Source organism: Amblyomma americanum, chromosome 6 (assembly GCF_052857255.1).
Source record: "Amblyomma americanum isolate KBUSLIRL-KWMA chromosome 6, ASM5285725v1, whole genome shotgun sequence".
Taxonomy (NCBI): Eukaryota; Metazoa; Arthropoda; class Arachnida; order Ixodida; family Ixodidae; genus Amblyomma; species Amblyomma americanum.
In genome coordinates, this window is record NC_135502.1 from 176,320,783 (window position 1) to 176,337,204 (window position 16,422).

General features: G+C 47.8%; 1 protein-coding gene across 1 annotated transcript in view; it reads right to left on the reverse strand.

Annotated features, from left to right (window-relative positions):
- Positions 1-2,240: 2,240 nt before the first annotated feature.
- Positions 2,241-16,422, reverse strand: part of LOC144095618 (glutamyl aminopeptidase-like) — a 37,259-nt gene continuing 23,077 nt past the window's right edge. Inside the window, exons 3-5 of the mRNA XM_077629289.1 lie at positions 3,338-3,508; positions 2,697-2,808; positions 2,241-2,303 (exon numbers count right to left, since the gene is read on the reverse strand). Coding sequence (XP_077485415.1) covers positions 2,241-2,303; positions 2,697-2,808; positions 3,338-3,508 — 346 coding nt within the window. The remainder of the gene's footprint in view (positions 2,304-2,696; positions 2,809-3,337; positions 3,509-16,422) is intronic.

Below are 16,422 nucleotides of genomic sequence, written 5' to 3' on the forward strand. Positions count from 1 at the left end.
AGCAGCAGCAGCAGCAGCAGCAGCAGCAGCAGCAGCAGCAGCAGCAGCAGCAGCAGCAGCAGCAGCAGCAGCAGCAGCAGCAGCAGCAGCAGCAGCAGCAGCAGCAGCAGCAGCAGCAGCAGCAGCAGCAGCAGCAGCAGCAGCAGCAGCAGCAGCAGCAGCAGCAGCAGCAGCAGCAGCAGCAGCAGCAGCAGCAGCAGCAGCAGCAGCAGCAGCAGCAGCAGCAGCAGCAGCAGCAGCAGCAGCAGCAGCAGCAGCAGCAGCAGCAGCAGCAGCAGCAGCAGCAGCAGCAGCAGCAGCAGCAGCAGCAGCAGCAGCAGCAGCAGCAGCAGCAGCAGCAGCAGCAGCAGCAGCAGCAGCAGCAGCAGCAGCAGCAGCAGCAGCAGCAGCAGCAGCAGCAGCAGCAGCAGCAGCAGCAGCAGCAGCAGCAGCAGCAGCAGCAGCAGCAGCAGCAGCAGCAGCAGCAGCAGCAGCAGCAGCAGCAGCAGCAGCAGCAGCAGCAGCAGCAGCAGCAGCAGCAGCAGCAGCAGCAGCAGCAGCAGCAGCAGCAGCAGCAGCAGCAGCAGCAGCAGCAGCAGCAGCAGCAGCAGCAGCAGCAGCAGCAGCAGCAGCAGCAGCAGCAGCAGCAGCAGCAGCAGCAGCAGCAGCAGCAGCAGCAGCAGCAGCAGCAGCAGCAGCAGCAGCAGCAGCAGCAGCAGCAGCAGCAGCAGCAGCAGCAGCAGCAGCAGCAGCAGCAGCAGCAGCAGCAGCAGCAGCAGCAGCAGCAGCAGCAGCAGCAGCAGCAGCAGCAGCAGCAGCAGCAGCAGCAGCAGCAGCAGCAGCAGCAGCAGCAGCAGCAGCAGCAGCAGCAGCAGCAGCAGCAGCAGCAGCAGCAGCAGCAGCAGCAGCAGCAGCAGCAGCAGCAGCAGCAGCAGCAGCAGCAGCAGCAGCAGCAGCAGCAGCAGCAGCAGCAGCAGCAGCAGCAGCAGCAGCAGCAGCAGCAGCAGCAGCAGCAGCAGCAGCAGCAGCAGCAGCAGCAGCAGCAGCAGCAGCAGCAGCAGCAGCAGCAGCAGCAGCAGCAGCAGCAGCAGCAGCAGCAGCAGCAGCAGCAGCAGCAGCAGCAGCAGCAGCAGCAGCAGCAGCAGCAGCAGCAGCAGCAGCAGCAGCAGCAGCAGCAGCAGCAGCAGCAGCAGCAGCAGCAGCAGCAGCAGCAGCAGCAGCAGCAGCAGCAGCAGCAGCAGCAGCAGCAGCAGCAGCAGCAGCAGCAGCAGCAGCAGCAGCAGCAGCAGCAGCAGCAGCAGCAGCAGCAGCAGCAGCAGCAGCAGCAGCAGCAGCAGCAGCAGCAGCAGCAGCAGCAGCAGCAGCAGCAGCAGCAGCAGCAGCAGCAGCAGCAGCAGCAGCAGCAGCAGCAGCAGCAGCAGCAGCAGCAGCAGCAGCAGCAGCAGCAGCAGCAGCAGCAGCAGCAGCAGCAGCAGCAGCAGCAGCAGCAGCAGCAGCAGCAGCAGCAGCAGCAGCAGCAGCAGCAGCAGCAGCAGCAGCAGCAGCAGCAGCAGCAGCAGCAGCAGCAGCAGCAGCAGCAGCAGCAGCAGCAGCAGCAGCAGCAGCAGCAGCAGCAGCAGCAGCAGCAGCAGCAGCAGCAGCAGCAGCAGCAGCAGCAGCAGCAGCAGCAGCAGCAGCAGCAGCAGCAGCAGCAGCAGCAGCAGCAGCAGCAGCAGCAGCAGCAGCAGCAGCAGCAGCAGCAGCAGCAGCAGCAGCAGCAGCAGCAGCAGCAGCAGCAGCAGCAGCAGCAGCAGCAGCAGCAGCAGCAGCAGCAGCAGCAGCAGCAGCAGCAGCAGCAGCAGCAGCAGCAGCAGCAGCAGCAGCAGCAGCAGCAGCAGCAGCAGCAGCAGCAGCAGCAGCAGCAGCAGCAGCAGCAGCAGCAGCAGCAGCAGCAGCAGCAGCAGCAGCAGCAGCAGCAGCAGCAGCAGCAGCAGCAGCAGCAGCAGCAGCAGCAGCAGCAGCAGCAGCAGCAGCAGCAGCAGCAGCAGCAGCAGCAGCAGCAGCAGCAATGTGCTCTGGTCCCACTGACCTCTTGGTAGTCATACTCTGTGTGAAAGCTGGGCAGCAGGGCTGAGAGGATACTGTCCAGGGAAAACGTTGTCTCCTTAAAGCTGAAGCAAACGAGAAGAAACACTCTCCTGAAAGAGACGCCCCTCACAAATGTCCTCTGCAATGCTGAGAATAGCGTAGGTCAGTGAAATCGCTTCACAGAAGGATGCTGCTCACAGGCCATAGATGGCATCCCAGTGGCTCTTGAGGAAGTGCCAGGTGAGAAGTGGCCCGCACTGTTGGCAGCCACCACGCCAAGAACGGTATGCGTGTCCTGGGCACGCACCTTGTCTGGATCCAGCGAGAACTGCAGGTACCTGCACAGCCCCCCTCTCCCCCCCTTCAGCCTGATTTCACTCTGCTAGGAACATTGGCATGCTCTTGAGTAAGATGCCCGCCCACTGCATAGTTGCAAAGTGCACAGTCACTTTCATATCTATCAGGAACAAACTGCGGCAGAGCCTCTGCTGTCCCTCTTGCAACAAAGCTGCACAGTTTTGTGCATCTTTATCGTGAAGACTTCATAAAATTTGCTTGTCTCAATCGCTGGCTCATTTGCAGTGAAACTGCGCACACAGGTTGGCTATTGTGGTGACTTTTGTCTTGTAGCAAGTGACAATGGTACGTACCTGGTTCAGCCCCATGTGATATAAACCAAGAACTGTCTGTGCTGAGACTGAGGAACCAAAAGCTGCTAAAGCAGGGTTTTTGCCAAAAAGCAGTAGTGGTGGCATCTGTTGTCTGCAGATGAAAAAGTCACAATGCGAAAAGTACTGAGCCAAGCATTACAAGGTGCGCAGGTTCTTTGATGGCGCCAGTGCTGCCCTTCGACGGCAACCCGGCACTGGCAGCTTTCAGTTTGTTGATCTCAGCACAGATGATTACAGGTTCGCATCACACACGGTTGAATCAGGTAAGTACTATTGTTAGACTTAATATGAGACAGAAGTTACCACAATACCCAAGTTCTGTGTGCATTTTCCCCGTAAATGAGCTAGCGGTTGAGGCAGGAAAATTTTTTAGTCTTCATGATAACGATGCACAATAGTGTGCATAAAAGCATCTTGAAATCTCTCCCGAGCCTGCCAAGAACTAATGGGCTTTGTGCACCACAGCTCTCACTAGATGACCTCTGCACAGTGAGCCAATATTTGACAAAATCCAATGGCACTTCACCGGTACACACCTGACATCAACCTAGTACACACATATGGCAAAACATCACTCAAGCTTTTTCAAGAGCTCTTATGCAAGGCAGCAGAATACCCACTGGTGGAGCTGCCAGCGGCTGATGGAGGTACCCAGGGCTTGGAGCAGCAGGGCCTTCTCAGCCGGCACCTGCGACGAGAGGTAGCGCTGCCAGCAGTACTGCCACTCCCGCCGGCCGCCCCGCCGCACACCCGCCCGGTACACCACGTCCTTCTGGTTGGCACCCACCACCCTGCTGAGGAAAGGGTGGCCAGGGTTGCATATGTGTGAAGAACCCTGTGCTTGTCACACCCAACAATCACAGAGCAGATTCTCCACATAGGTTTTAAAAGAAGCCATATTGGCTCAAAACTTTGTACTCTTTGTTTGTTTATGCTCAAGGCTGCCGCACACAGTTTTACCACTTTGTTTCTGATTCAAGACGCAACCAGGTTCATCTCGAATGATCGCAGCCACGTGCAGCTTCTTATATGCTATTTGAGATTGTGGTAGTTGCTTCGGTGCCTTATCTTTAAAGTTCACTGTCAGTCTTAAATTGAGCGCTGCCGAAAGCAGTAGCGACTTTGTTCTTCGACAACCACCGATCACACTTGTTGCTATCACTGCTGCTGAGCTGTTCTGTTCTTCGTGAGCACAAGTCAGCCCAATAAAGAGCTTCTTTTTGAAGCCATTTTGCTGTCTTCCTTACAGCTAGACTGTTGTCACCACTACAAGACAACATTCTGTGCTTTGCAAAGCTGTCTGCATGTCAAAATGGTGTCACATTTGACATAGATAATAGAATGACAGTCATTTATGAGTGCCTGAAATGACAGTTTAGCAGCAACCAACTGGATATACCATACCAGTGTCACATGGTTGTGATAGCAGGCATGGATGGAGATGCAGATGACAGACAAGAAGGCTGGCACTGAGGTGAAACTATTTGAGCAAACTTGTGCTCTCAAAAGAAAGAAGCTCAGCAGTGATAAAAGCAACACATGCACTCAGCAAATGTGGGGATCTGAATGCCCTTTGCTTATGGGCACTCTCAATTTAACAGGGACAGTGAACTTTCAAGGTAAGGCTCCTAAAATACATAAACAACCATCCCAAACACTGCAAAAACAAATGTGTGTGATGACGACCATTAGGCGACAGAGCGTCAGTGAAATCAGACCTAAATTTCTACCGAAATTTTGCTCCAGACGCATGTGTTTAATCGAAAAAAAGAGTAATTTCAACAATATCAGTTGCTGAGCGAGTTGGTGTTCACGGTGATCCATAACAGCACGATAGATGGGACAGAGAAGAAGGGACACAACAATTTCAGCTGTTGAAGAAGTTCTCAACAGAGATATATCGTTATACCAGAGCCTCAGAAAGTTAAGTACAACACTTGCATGCACATGCACTTGCGCACCATGCTTGCAGTCAAGGAAGAATAAAATTGCACACGCACACACAAACATACATATTGGGTGTTTCATTTACGATTTTACACAATTTTTAAAAATAGGCTCTTTGAGTTAGAAGAGCACTTTCTTTGGCATAGCATTGTCAGTGGTGTAGTACATCAGAGTACAGCTAAGATGTGCTAACTAGCAGGCCAGTTAACTAATACTGAATAGTTAACGTTTTAACTACCATATTTAATAAGAACAGAAAGTTGGGCTAGTTGGTGTGGATTCATACTTGGCAGCGCAAAAAAACGAGGACAAAAGCGAACGAGGAGACACAACACGGGCAGAATATCAACTGAACTTTTATTCACAGAAAGGAAGCTTTAAAGGCGTGATAAAACACAAAAACGTCAAAAGGAAACGCCACAACCGATGTACAAAGAAAAAAATGACATTTCATTCCTGCGTGATAAGGTACACAACAGCAACAGGAAAAACAAAATCAATCGCATCAGGCCAACTCCCCGTACTGTCTACTTGCCCTCAAGAAACTGCGCAGAAAAGGAACTTCCTTATCCTGCAGGCTGACCGACGGTGATGCGGCACACGCTTCTCTCTGTTTCTTAATCAAGTAAGCTTCTATCAGCTCCCGCAATACCTTATCCCTGTGCCTGAACGGGATACTTGTCCTGTCAAGGTGAGGAAAGCAATCTTTGCAATCGCTGCAGTGCAAAGCCAGGTTGGAGGACACATCACCTTTTAGTGATCTGCGGTGTTCCGCTAGACGCTCATTGATACATCGACCAGTCTGGCCGATGTAATTCTTACCACATGAAAGTGGAACGCGATACACAACACGCGTCGCAATCTGTGGCCTCTTTTTGTGGCCTATCGTGCAATTATTTACTGCGCGGTCACCACCATGCTCAATCTTTTTGCGCACAGCACTGCACACACCACCGAGCTTGTTCTTCGCGGTGAAAACAACTTTCGCCCCATACCTCGTCCCTACTTTTCTTAGGCGATGTGAAATGCCGTGCACGTAGGGGATTCCTACCAATCGTTTTCCGCACCGTTCTCTTTCATGATGACCGGGGGCCTACCTGACCTGGCTAAGATCCTTTCAGTGACCCTAGCCAGAGTCTGATCAGGAAAACCTGCTTCCTTTAACCTGCGCGTTTGTCCCAGGAAGCTTGTTCCAACCTTGTGGGAGCAGGATTTTGAGAGAGAAGCTTTTAGGCAAGAAGAAGCAATGCCGGCCTTTACCAATTTCGAATGACCAGAACTGTGATTGAGGAGGGGCTTTTCCAGTCGTGAGCGATACTCCCAGCACACACCACTCGCGTGGCAATCAATCCTCAGGTCTAGGAACTGGATGGAGGCTAACTGTGGTAATTCAAATGTGAACTTCAGACCGTCGCCCCTTTCCTTGAATATCTTGACGACATCCGGGATAACCCTGGGGGAGATATCCTTTAAGAAAATCAAAAAATCATCCACGTACCGGAAGACTCTCCCTGCAAAATCAGCAAGTTATCTTCCGCTAGCTTTACATCCATCCTGCTTAGGAAAATGTCGCTCAAGACAGGTGCGACACGGGAGCCTGCAGGATAAGGAAGTTCCTTTTCTGCGCAGTTTCTTGAGGGCAAGTAAACAGTACGGGGAGTTGGCCTGATGCGATTGATTTTGTTTTTCTGTTGCTGTTGTGTTCCTTATCACGCAGGAATGAAATGTCATTGTTTTCTTTGTACATCGGTTGTGGCGTTTCCTTTTCATGTTTTTGTGTTTTATCACGCCTTTAAAGCTTCCTTTCTGTGAATAAAAGTTCAGTTGATAGTCTGCGCTTGTGTTGTGCCTCCTCGTTCGCTTTTGTCCTCGTTTTTTTGCGCTGCCAAGTATGAATACCATATTTACACGACTCTGAGTCAACTCGAATGTAAGTCGACCCCCTACATCACATTTCCGGGAAAAAAACAACTTCCGAGGTTGTTTAAGCTTGGCCTTTAATAGTAGAACGCGATAGGATCATCCAGCGGCCACCGCTTATCGCCAGCCGCTATCGGCTGCCGCGTGAGCGTGCCCGTGGGCACATTCTAGAACGAAAATGTATTAGTCACTTGACTACTCGTCCATACTTGCACCATCGTCCTCACTAGCGCTGCATTTGTGACCGCTGCTGCGGCCCCACAGCACGTCGTTATAACGCTATCATCCAACAAAATCCCGCACTTCCCAAACATCGACATCACGACATCGTGTGGAACAGCTGACAAAGCACTATATTAAAAACTTTTGAAACGCAGCCGGCAGTAGTCGAATGTGTCGGAGCTAAAGAGAAACTTTGCGTGAATGGCGTCAGCTCTTCCATCGGCTACCGACACAGTGGCCCTTACATCAACTATAGATGCTCCCTTGAGCGCCGAGTGCGCAGCCGAAAGTAAAAAAGAAAGAGCAGAAAGCGAATGCGTTACTAGGCCGCCACCGCTTGTCAGCAGCAGCAATCTGCAGACGTGTGGGGTGCTGGTTTGCTGCTTATCAATAGCCGCCATCAGCCGCCGCGCGCGGGAAGGGGATGTCGGTTCTGTGCGCTGACATAGCAGCTGCTCGAGGCTAGCACGAAGAGCGATGTGACAGAGCTGCACAGCAAAAATGAAACCATGCTGTAGCATGCCCGATATCTCACTTGCCTTGCCTTTGCTTATGGTGCCATGCTTTGGTTTCGAATGCAAGTCGACCACCCCCCCCCCCCCCCTCGAATTTTCAGATTTTGAAAAATAAGTCGACTTAAAATTGTGTAATACGGTATTACTGTTAAGCTCTTTAAATGTTTAGAGCCGTGTAGCCCACCGTAAGTATTATCCATATCAGTTTTAGAATTTCGAAAATGTGTTTGCCCTCGGCGTCGTGGGCCAACAAATTCTGGCCCCATCGCGCCAATACATGCACTTTAGAGAAGCTTACAGGCAAAGCAACCTTTCCAGTGCACGTAACTTGTTGAAATAGCCAAAATTTGTTGGGCTACAGTGCCGTGGGTAACCGCATTTTGGAAATTATGAAAACTAATATGGATATTAATTATGGTTAGCTACACGCCTCTAAATAATGAAGGAGCCTATTAGTAACAGTTAACAGTTCAATAATAGTTAACCAGCCTGCTAGTTAGCTCATCTTAGCTATATTCTTATGTAATACAGAGATGAGAATGTTATGCCGAAAAGCATCTACAAACAAGGCATCTATTGGTATAAGCACAATAACGCCGGCTAGCAACAAAATACGCTAAGGAATTGAGGTCATCCGGCCCCCATAGGAAGGTTACGAACGAATGTTTGACCACATTAGGGCAGGGGAGATACTTCACGGCCGGACTGGACGAGATGCGAGAGAACGTTCTCCCCACAAGGCATTGCCCCACTGGCGAAGAGCGGAGCGCTGCACCGGTACGTCAGCGCGCGCCGAATTCCGGAGCCGAAGAGAGTGTACTCTCCCAAGTGCACGCGCAGCAATCACGCCCTTGGTGCCGGTGTGTCGCCGGCACTTTCCGTTGTAGTTGAACTAACTACGGAGGGTGCATCGTGGGAAAGCAAACCAAAGGGGACGACGCGGGGCAAAGTCCTTACATCCCCCCAACCTTAAATAAACCCCCTCGCCTGAAAGTACATGCTATGAAGGAGTCGCCTGATCTTCATGAACTTGGGGCATGCAGGTCTTGCAGCGAAGATCACGCTGTTATGAATGGGATGCACACCAGTCGAAGTGGATTAGGGTGCATACTCCCTTGACCGGAGTAACCACAGTGCCAGCGACAGCAGCGGCAACTTCGACGGCGTCAAGTAGCCAACGAACCCAAAGAAGAGGGAAAGAGCCTGAGAAATTTTTCGCACACTTCGCTTGGTGGGAATGACCTTCCCTTTGACTGCTTCCCAGTAAAAGACGTGAGGTTCTCGGACGTTTCTAATCATTTGCATGCAGAAACTCGTCCAGTCCCGACGAGTCGTCGGTGAGCGCAGACCACCGTTCCGGCATCCCTTCATCGGTCGGAACTATGCAAGCATCACCTGCGGCAGTCGTGCGATCCCGAACGCAGCCTGCTTCCTTGAATCAGTTCTGCGCCGTCAAAGCATTGAGTTCGGACCATGCGCCGAAGGTGAACTGAACTGCCATCAGTAGGCTAACCTTGAAATCAGGCTGCTCATCACTTCTCCGAGCAGCCATGTCCATAGCATGCACTAACCTGTTCAGGACGCGGCGGCGGTACAGGGCCTTGAAATTAGCGATAATGCCAGCATTCATAGGCTGCAAACCAGAAGTGGCGTTCGGCGGAAGGAAAAAAATTTGCACACTGGAAAGCTCTGGCGTGGAATGATGCACACCGCAGTTATCAAGGACCAGCGCGACCTTCCTCTCTTAGCGTTCAATGCGTTCACTGAATTCCATGAGCCACACATGAAAGAGCGCTAGTGTCATCCACGCCTTACTATTGTGGTGGTAGCGTACGGGTATTCTGGCGGCGCTTCGAAAGCTACGGGGATTCTTGGACTTCCCGATGACAAATACTGGACATTTGTCATTTATGTCCATACTTGCGCACAGAAATACGGTCACATGCACCTTACTGTTCTTTCCGCCCTTGCATGGGTCTATTTGAAGCGCATGGGTTTTTGCGCGAAGCATCTGAAAAAAGTCCAGTTTCATCACCCTTGTAAATGTAGCTGTCGACATACTTCTCAATGATACGTGGTAGTGTTTCTTCTTCCCATCGGTGTCTCACTTCACAGTCAAGTGAAGCTCCCTCGCCGGTGAATGCTTTGTATACAATCCTGAGCCTGTCTTTAAAGCACTGCAGCCAGCCATTTCACAGATGAAAGTCGTTTTCATGAAGATGAAAGGCAGGGTGACTCGCCTTCACTGCCAGAGTCAGCCCACTAATGGCTGATCCCACTAATGGGCACTAAGAAATCATTGAAATACAGTTTCCTACACTTCCTTATAGGCACCCTGCCGGACTTTTTTTTATAACGATATTTATTGCCTCAGGGCATGCAGAGAGTTGGGAAGGTAGAAAGAGAAAGAAAAGGGCACATTCTTCATGAAGCAGCTTATTTGCAGTGCGATGATTGTAGAAACTGTCGGTTGAAGCAGTCCGCACTTCAGCACCAGGGCCAACACCTTCTGGCCATTCTTATGGTCCTTAACTATGTTGCGCTTTGTCTCCAGTGAAATCGCCGTACGTTTTCTTTTCGCTAGCAATGGCGCCGCGCAGTCTTGCGAAGTGCGTATGGCAGATGGATCTGCCATTGTTCGATGAGAAAGCGAAGCGCCACAGGCATTGCACCCACGCCACATGCGCTCACGACGCATATAAACACTTCAACACACGCCCGCAACGTGCTTCCGCTTACGCCACACAAACAGACGCTCGATCAGGATCCCTTTCTTTATGCAGTCGCTCCAACAAGCACAGACACAGGGATGTGACCATGCGACGGAGCATGGAGGGGGGAAGGTTAGAGAATTGGATACTAAATCTCCTCTCTTCGTATCGTGGGCGCAATCCACTCGTCTCGAGAGGTGGAAGGGTCCCACGCGGAGCGAAATGCACTTCGCGAGCTCGCGGACATTTGCGTTTTCGTGTGAATCATGGCAAGCACGCCAAGCACATTTTGTTATGCACGGACACTTGCGTTTTCAGGTGAATCACGAGTTTTTTTATTTTGAAGCTGGGTCACAGTAGCCAGTTTTAATCGTTATAACCGTTAATGCAGCAACCCATCATTGTAGTAAACGGATATTTTACTATTGGATAAAAAGTTAATTTGACAGTGCCATGGCTGTTCATTGTTGTAGCAGATATATTGTAATAACTGGTATCAATATAAGTGGGCTCGACTGTATTGGAAATGCGACCATTTAGTAATAGACAACACGAAAATATAAAACTATATTTTCTACTTATATCTCTGCCTTATTTCATGCAGAAGTTCTGCTGCATTACATTTTGTGTACTTGTGGGGCCTTCCTTCAGTGGCCTTCAGTGGCCTTCCTTAAATGTTATTTCAACGGCAATAAAGAAGTTGCAGCCATTTAACCATCTAATTCGACTCCCAGGTTGTTTTAGGTTTTCGTGCTCACTAAAAAACTGATTTTTTTTTGTGGTGAAACAACATTGCGGCAACGCTTGCCCGTACCGAAGGCGCAGGTGGCACTAGGTTGTCGACATATGCACAGAATATTCTCGTTTTTGGGATAAAGGGGCTTTCCTGGCTCATTTAGGTGTACCAGAAGCACAAATCCCGACTATACCATCTCACGCACTTTTCGTTTAAGTTTAATTAAAGAACCTACGATTATTCTAAATGCTGCGAACGTTTGAGCTAAGTGCTTTATAAATGTGATTCAAAAATGCCATGAATTACTTTTGAACCACTGCAATATTCTGAATCCACTAGCCTGACGTATAGAAGCCAGGCAAAGAAGCAAAAATATTCTTGTTTTGACTTATTAAAAAACGCTTACAAATTAAATATGCTTTCAAGGTATTTTCTTAGCTTTTTCCATTGTGCTAACTGAAATGCAACCACATGCACTCAGTTTGAAGTTGAATTCACGACCACTACACTTTTAGGAGACAATATCCACGTAAATGAATGAAATAAGAACAGTGTTAGGCCTTTACTTTTATAGTTTAAAACAATATAATGCAACTTTGTTCTTGGTCTAAAGTTACCAGGTACTACAGGTCTTTAAGAAAAATTTAAAAAAAAATCGGTGAGGTTGTTTTTTTTTATAAATATCCGCCCCAAAATTCGCCTTTATTCAAATTTTTCAAATTCCAGATGATTTAAGCGTGTAATTAAAAATCACCTGACCATTCTAGGAGTACAAATTTTGTCTGACAAAAGTAACAAAATTGGCGGTGGTTCAGCTCTGGTTAAACCTGGAGTGACGCGATAGCTACAGCTGGCTGAGTGGAACTTGGTCACGTGACCAACCACGTGATCAGCCACAGCGCCGCGCCACCGGCAGCTGCTCTGCACCACGTGACAACGTGGTGGCGCCGCCACGCTGAAGGCTCGAAATGCTACCGTAATGTAGCTATCGCTACAAAAGGCAGATTAATACCGAGAAAAAATTTCAAGTCTCAGGTTCTTACTCCTTCTTGTCCCATTATTGCCTTAAAAACTGCCTTAATTGAATTGCTTTAATTTTTCAACAATGTTTACGATTTTTTTGCTGTGAAATTATAGGAGCGAAAAATGTCTTTGCATTGCTTCCAACAGAAAAGTTTGCTTACGCTTAGTGAATAACTCATCACATTCCACAAAATTTTATTTACCTGCCGTGGTGGCTCATCAGTTAGGGCGCTTTGCTACTGAGCCGGAGTAGCTGGGTTCGAACATGGCCGCGACGTCTGGCCGCGTTTCGATGGAGACGAAACGCAAAGGCGCCCGTGTGCTGTGCAATGCCAGTGCACATTAAAGACCCCCAGGTGGTCAAAATTATTCAGGAGCCATCCACTACGGCACCTCTTTCTTCCTTTCTTATCTCACTCTCATCTCCCTCCGTTCCCTTAAGGAGTGGTTCAAGTGTACACTGAGATGTGAGACAGATACTGCACCATTTCCTTTCCTCAAACACCAATTTCAATTTTAAATTTTTTCTGCAAGGATTCAAACTAGCGAGTTTGGAAAATCGCAAAACTGACATTTTCCACCTCGCGTGATACAAAATTAAAAAAAAAAACTGCAGCGTTTCTTGCAAAAATAAGTACTAATCCTCTGTGTCATCACATTTGCCCACCACATATAAAAATTTTATTCAAAACAAAAACTGGTCGTCGGATCTCGATTACTGTTCTTATTTGAACACACCTGTATACCAGGTGTCCTAGCTAATTGAAACCAAGTTTTTAATAACACAGAATGTCCTAGCCGTGTGAAACTAACTGAGTGTTGTTTAGAGTCGCCTGGCCTAGTCTGCAGTATTTTTCGTTCTTCAAAGTTAACTATCCAGTTAAGCCTAATTAACTATTTTTTTAATTAACAAAGTTTCAATATAGAAGTTGTAGATCGCTTTGAAAAACAACTGTTTGCACCAAGGTACTGTTTAGGCAAAGTAGCTTCTTTTACCAACCTTAAACCATAATTCACACAGTAAAAAAAAAAATTTCACGTGACAGCAGTGTCACTTCAACATCCTAAGACACGTCTTAGGGAAAACCCGGTATTTTCTGAAGTGCTCTCCCCGATGAGCCTTTGCGAGCACATTGGGACAGAGATGTGAGCCAGCAGCTGGTCCCGTGGTAGCTTCCTTTTAAGGCCAATAAATAAAGCCAGGTAAATTGTAACTTGATGGAAACAGCGCTGTTATGGTTTTTTGGGGTGATCTACAATTTTTGCAATAAAATTTTGTTCCTCAAATCGGAAATTATAAAGTTAGCTATTCAGGCTTAAGTAATTATTTAACTTTGAAGAATGAAACAAATACTGGAGATTAGGTCACGCGACTCTGAACAACCGTCAGTTGGTTTCACTGGGGCTAGGATATTTTATCTTTTTTAAAAGCTTGGTTATATTTAGCTGGGGGCATTTGGTATATACGTGTTTCAGGGAATCTGATCACAAATTTTTTAAGAACAGGGTTTTGACGTAAAGAGAAGCTTTTTGTACCATAGTAATACCAGTGCTGGCGGACGTCAAAAAACAAGCTAATCATGTTAACTAGTAAAGTGATTACATAAATTTTAATAGTTAGCTTCTTAACTATTGCCAATAGGCACTTGATTGCACTTTTTTTAGCCAGCTGTTAGTAATAACCATATCAGTTTTTAGAATTGCGTAAACGAGATAGCTGTTAGCACTGCTTACAGCAAGAGTGTAAGAATTGAAGGTAACTTCACCTGGGACAGTGAAAGCGTAATTGATCTACTAGAGTGTTTCATCTGCCAGCGGCAACGTATACCTAGGTCGAACTGCCCCCTTCCGTTCTGGTTAGAAAAAACATTTTCCAAAACACCGAGCATTTTAAACCAGCAGAAACCAGGAAACTGAAACCGAAACTGGATTTTGGCTCAGCTATGATGTCACGATAAACCAACCTACGATGCCGCGCATACTATTCCAAAACTTATTGTGTGCATTTTGATTGGCTAACCCAAAGCGTGTTTAAATATTACCTGGAGGGAAAGCTGGCCCCATCGTCTATGGGAGCTTCTTAAAGGGCATGTCATCCACCATGGGAATGCCAGGAAGACAGCGTGGGCGTACTTGGCTTGGCCCTAGTACAATACTACACCTGCAGAAATACATGGCTAGGAAGCATTATTTTACAATCATTATGTCCCGTAATAAAATATGCTTAGTGTGCATTGCAGTAAATGAGAAGGAAAGCACGTAGGCATAGACGATTCGCTCATGGCGAGAGAAGGCCACCAACTATAGCGAACCGTGGAAAATAACTGTGTTTGCAGAATTCTTCCAAAGAAATTGGTGGCACTTAAAACACTACACTTTAGAAGCTTCCGTTTTCGCATTGTGAAAAACAAACACTTCACTGGTGTAGTCTGCTACTGCGGGATGCACACCATGTCTATGCATAGGCTATGCTCGTGCCATGAGAAACTTGCCTGAGCCCTCACTTTTCTATGAGAAACTAGTTTGCGCGCACTAAGCGCTGGCTCTCGGCATGCTCTGGCACTGCGCAACCAGATTTTGTAAAGAAAAACATGAATTAGGAAGTGCAAACTTTTCCTACCACAAATAAGTGATGGCCGCGTTCACACTGACAAGTGCAACATGCGGGTATTTGCGTGAATTATTTTATTAAGTGGAAGTCGTTACTGCATGCAATGCGCAGCCACCGCCTGTCTTCGAAATGAACCGAACACAATCTTTGGCAATTATGGTTAACATAAGTTGCGCTTTTGAAAGATAAGAGTCTTCGAGAATCCTATGAGAAATGTGCACAGCGCTCATGACAGCAGAGTGCTGAGTTCTCAATTCACAAAAACCTTTGTTCCCTACTTTCACATTTCAATGCACAGGTTCCTGTTGAGCAAACTCAGCTTGCTGCGCAAATGGCTCCCAGCAAAGGGGCAAATAGACTTTAGGCCTAGCAGGCACATGTGCTCAGTTCACTTTGCGAGTCCAGCGCCTTCGGATGCTTCGGATCTCAAATGAACTGCATGCGTAGCTGCACTACACAACGACGCGACTACGCGACGACTGGCAGCGAGAGCGTGTGCATTGTCTGACCTTCTCCTGTTCTTCTCTAAATTGGCCACATTCTCCGCGTCGCGGAATGCACGTGTCCCAAGGGCAGGCGAGCTGCTGTGTCGCTGCTCTGGCCACGAGCGCCATGCGTACTCTCAATCAGTCAGTGCTGATTGGCATGAGTGCTTTCATATGTGTGGTTCTCATCTGTTTGGTTCTTCTAGTGTGCTGAAACTGCGTGCTCGTCATGTGCCATTCTCTGTTTGTGCAGTGAAGCCTCCTCACATGCTACGCTGCCACTTGTGAGGGGTGTGACGCAGTAGTGGCGGAGGTGCAGCACTACTGTGTCGCACCGTGAGTGAAGGTTGCTGGGGAGGCCCTTACCATTTTTCAGCAGTACTGCTTTGACGCTTCCGACAGTATGCATGCATTAACGTGCATTAAACCATTTAGGCAAATGTGAAAAATAATCATCGCCACGCTGTTATCTAAAAAGCAACCAACCACTACCCAGTCTTTCATCAAATAAACATACCATGATGCAAGCGGTTCTTGTTAGTTTTTTGGAAACATTCGATAATTCCAACATTTTTTATGGTCAGCTGAAGTTTGAATTAACGAGCTTGTACAGGCATTAGAATGATCAAGCCCTTCCAGGTCTTTCCTGTCATTAAATGCTCTAAAGTTTGTCATGTTTTCTTGTTTTGGGCAAAACCCAGTTATAACAATAAGTATAAAAATGATAATTCCGTGGCACTTGAGTATTGTTATAAGTGGATTCAACTGTGATATATAACAGTTGCGAGGAAGGCACTATGAACCAGAAGTTACATACTTATAAAGTGGACTGACACGCGCTTAAAAAGCATAACAAGGGTTTACTGACGTCTTGACTGGGGACCAATCTTCTTCAGAGTACTACATGATTATTCCAGAAGAGTATTTATAGAGGTTAGAAAAGGCTGCTACAATGGGCCCGAGTTAGAGCCCAAAAAGGAAAAAAAAAGTTTCACAGAAATGGCACCTATGTGCTTGGCGCATAATCAATATGCATAAATACTGGCCTGGAATTATCATTTAGCACTTTGAAGAATGGTCCCCAGTCAAAATGTAAGTAAACCCTTGTTTTGTTTTCAAGCATGTGTCAGTCTACTTTATAAGTGTGTGTGTGTGTGTGTGTGTGCACGTGCGTGCATGCAATTGTTCGTCTGTGTGTGTGTGTGTGTTTGTGTGCACGCATGCGTGTGTGTGGTTAATGGTGAGGCACAAGAACCTGGTGTCTACTTTTCAATAGCCAGAAAGAGCGGACAATTGTGCTGCTCATAAGGTTAATGTTACATCAATGTCATCATATGTGGCCCAACATTTCTTTGCCACTTCACAATGTAGTTACAATGTGAAAGAACAAAATTACTAATGTGATGCTTGGTAACATTGTAGCAACATTTCTTAATACTGAAGGTTGTTTTACTTCTAGCTATGTTGGAAAAATGTGACCCAATGCTAGCTCTAAAATGTACAACGACTATACTGCAGCAGTAATCTGTGTTACA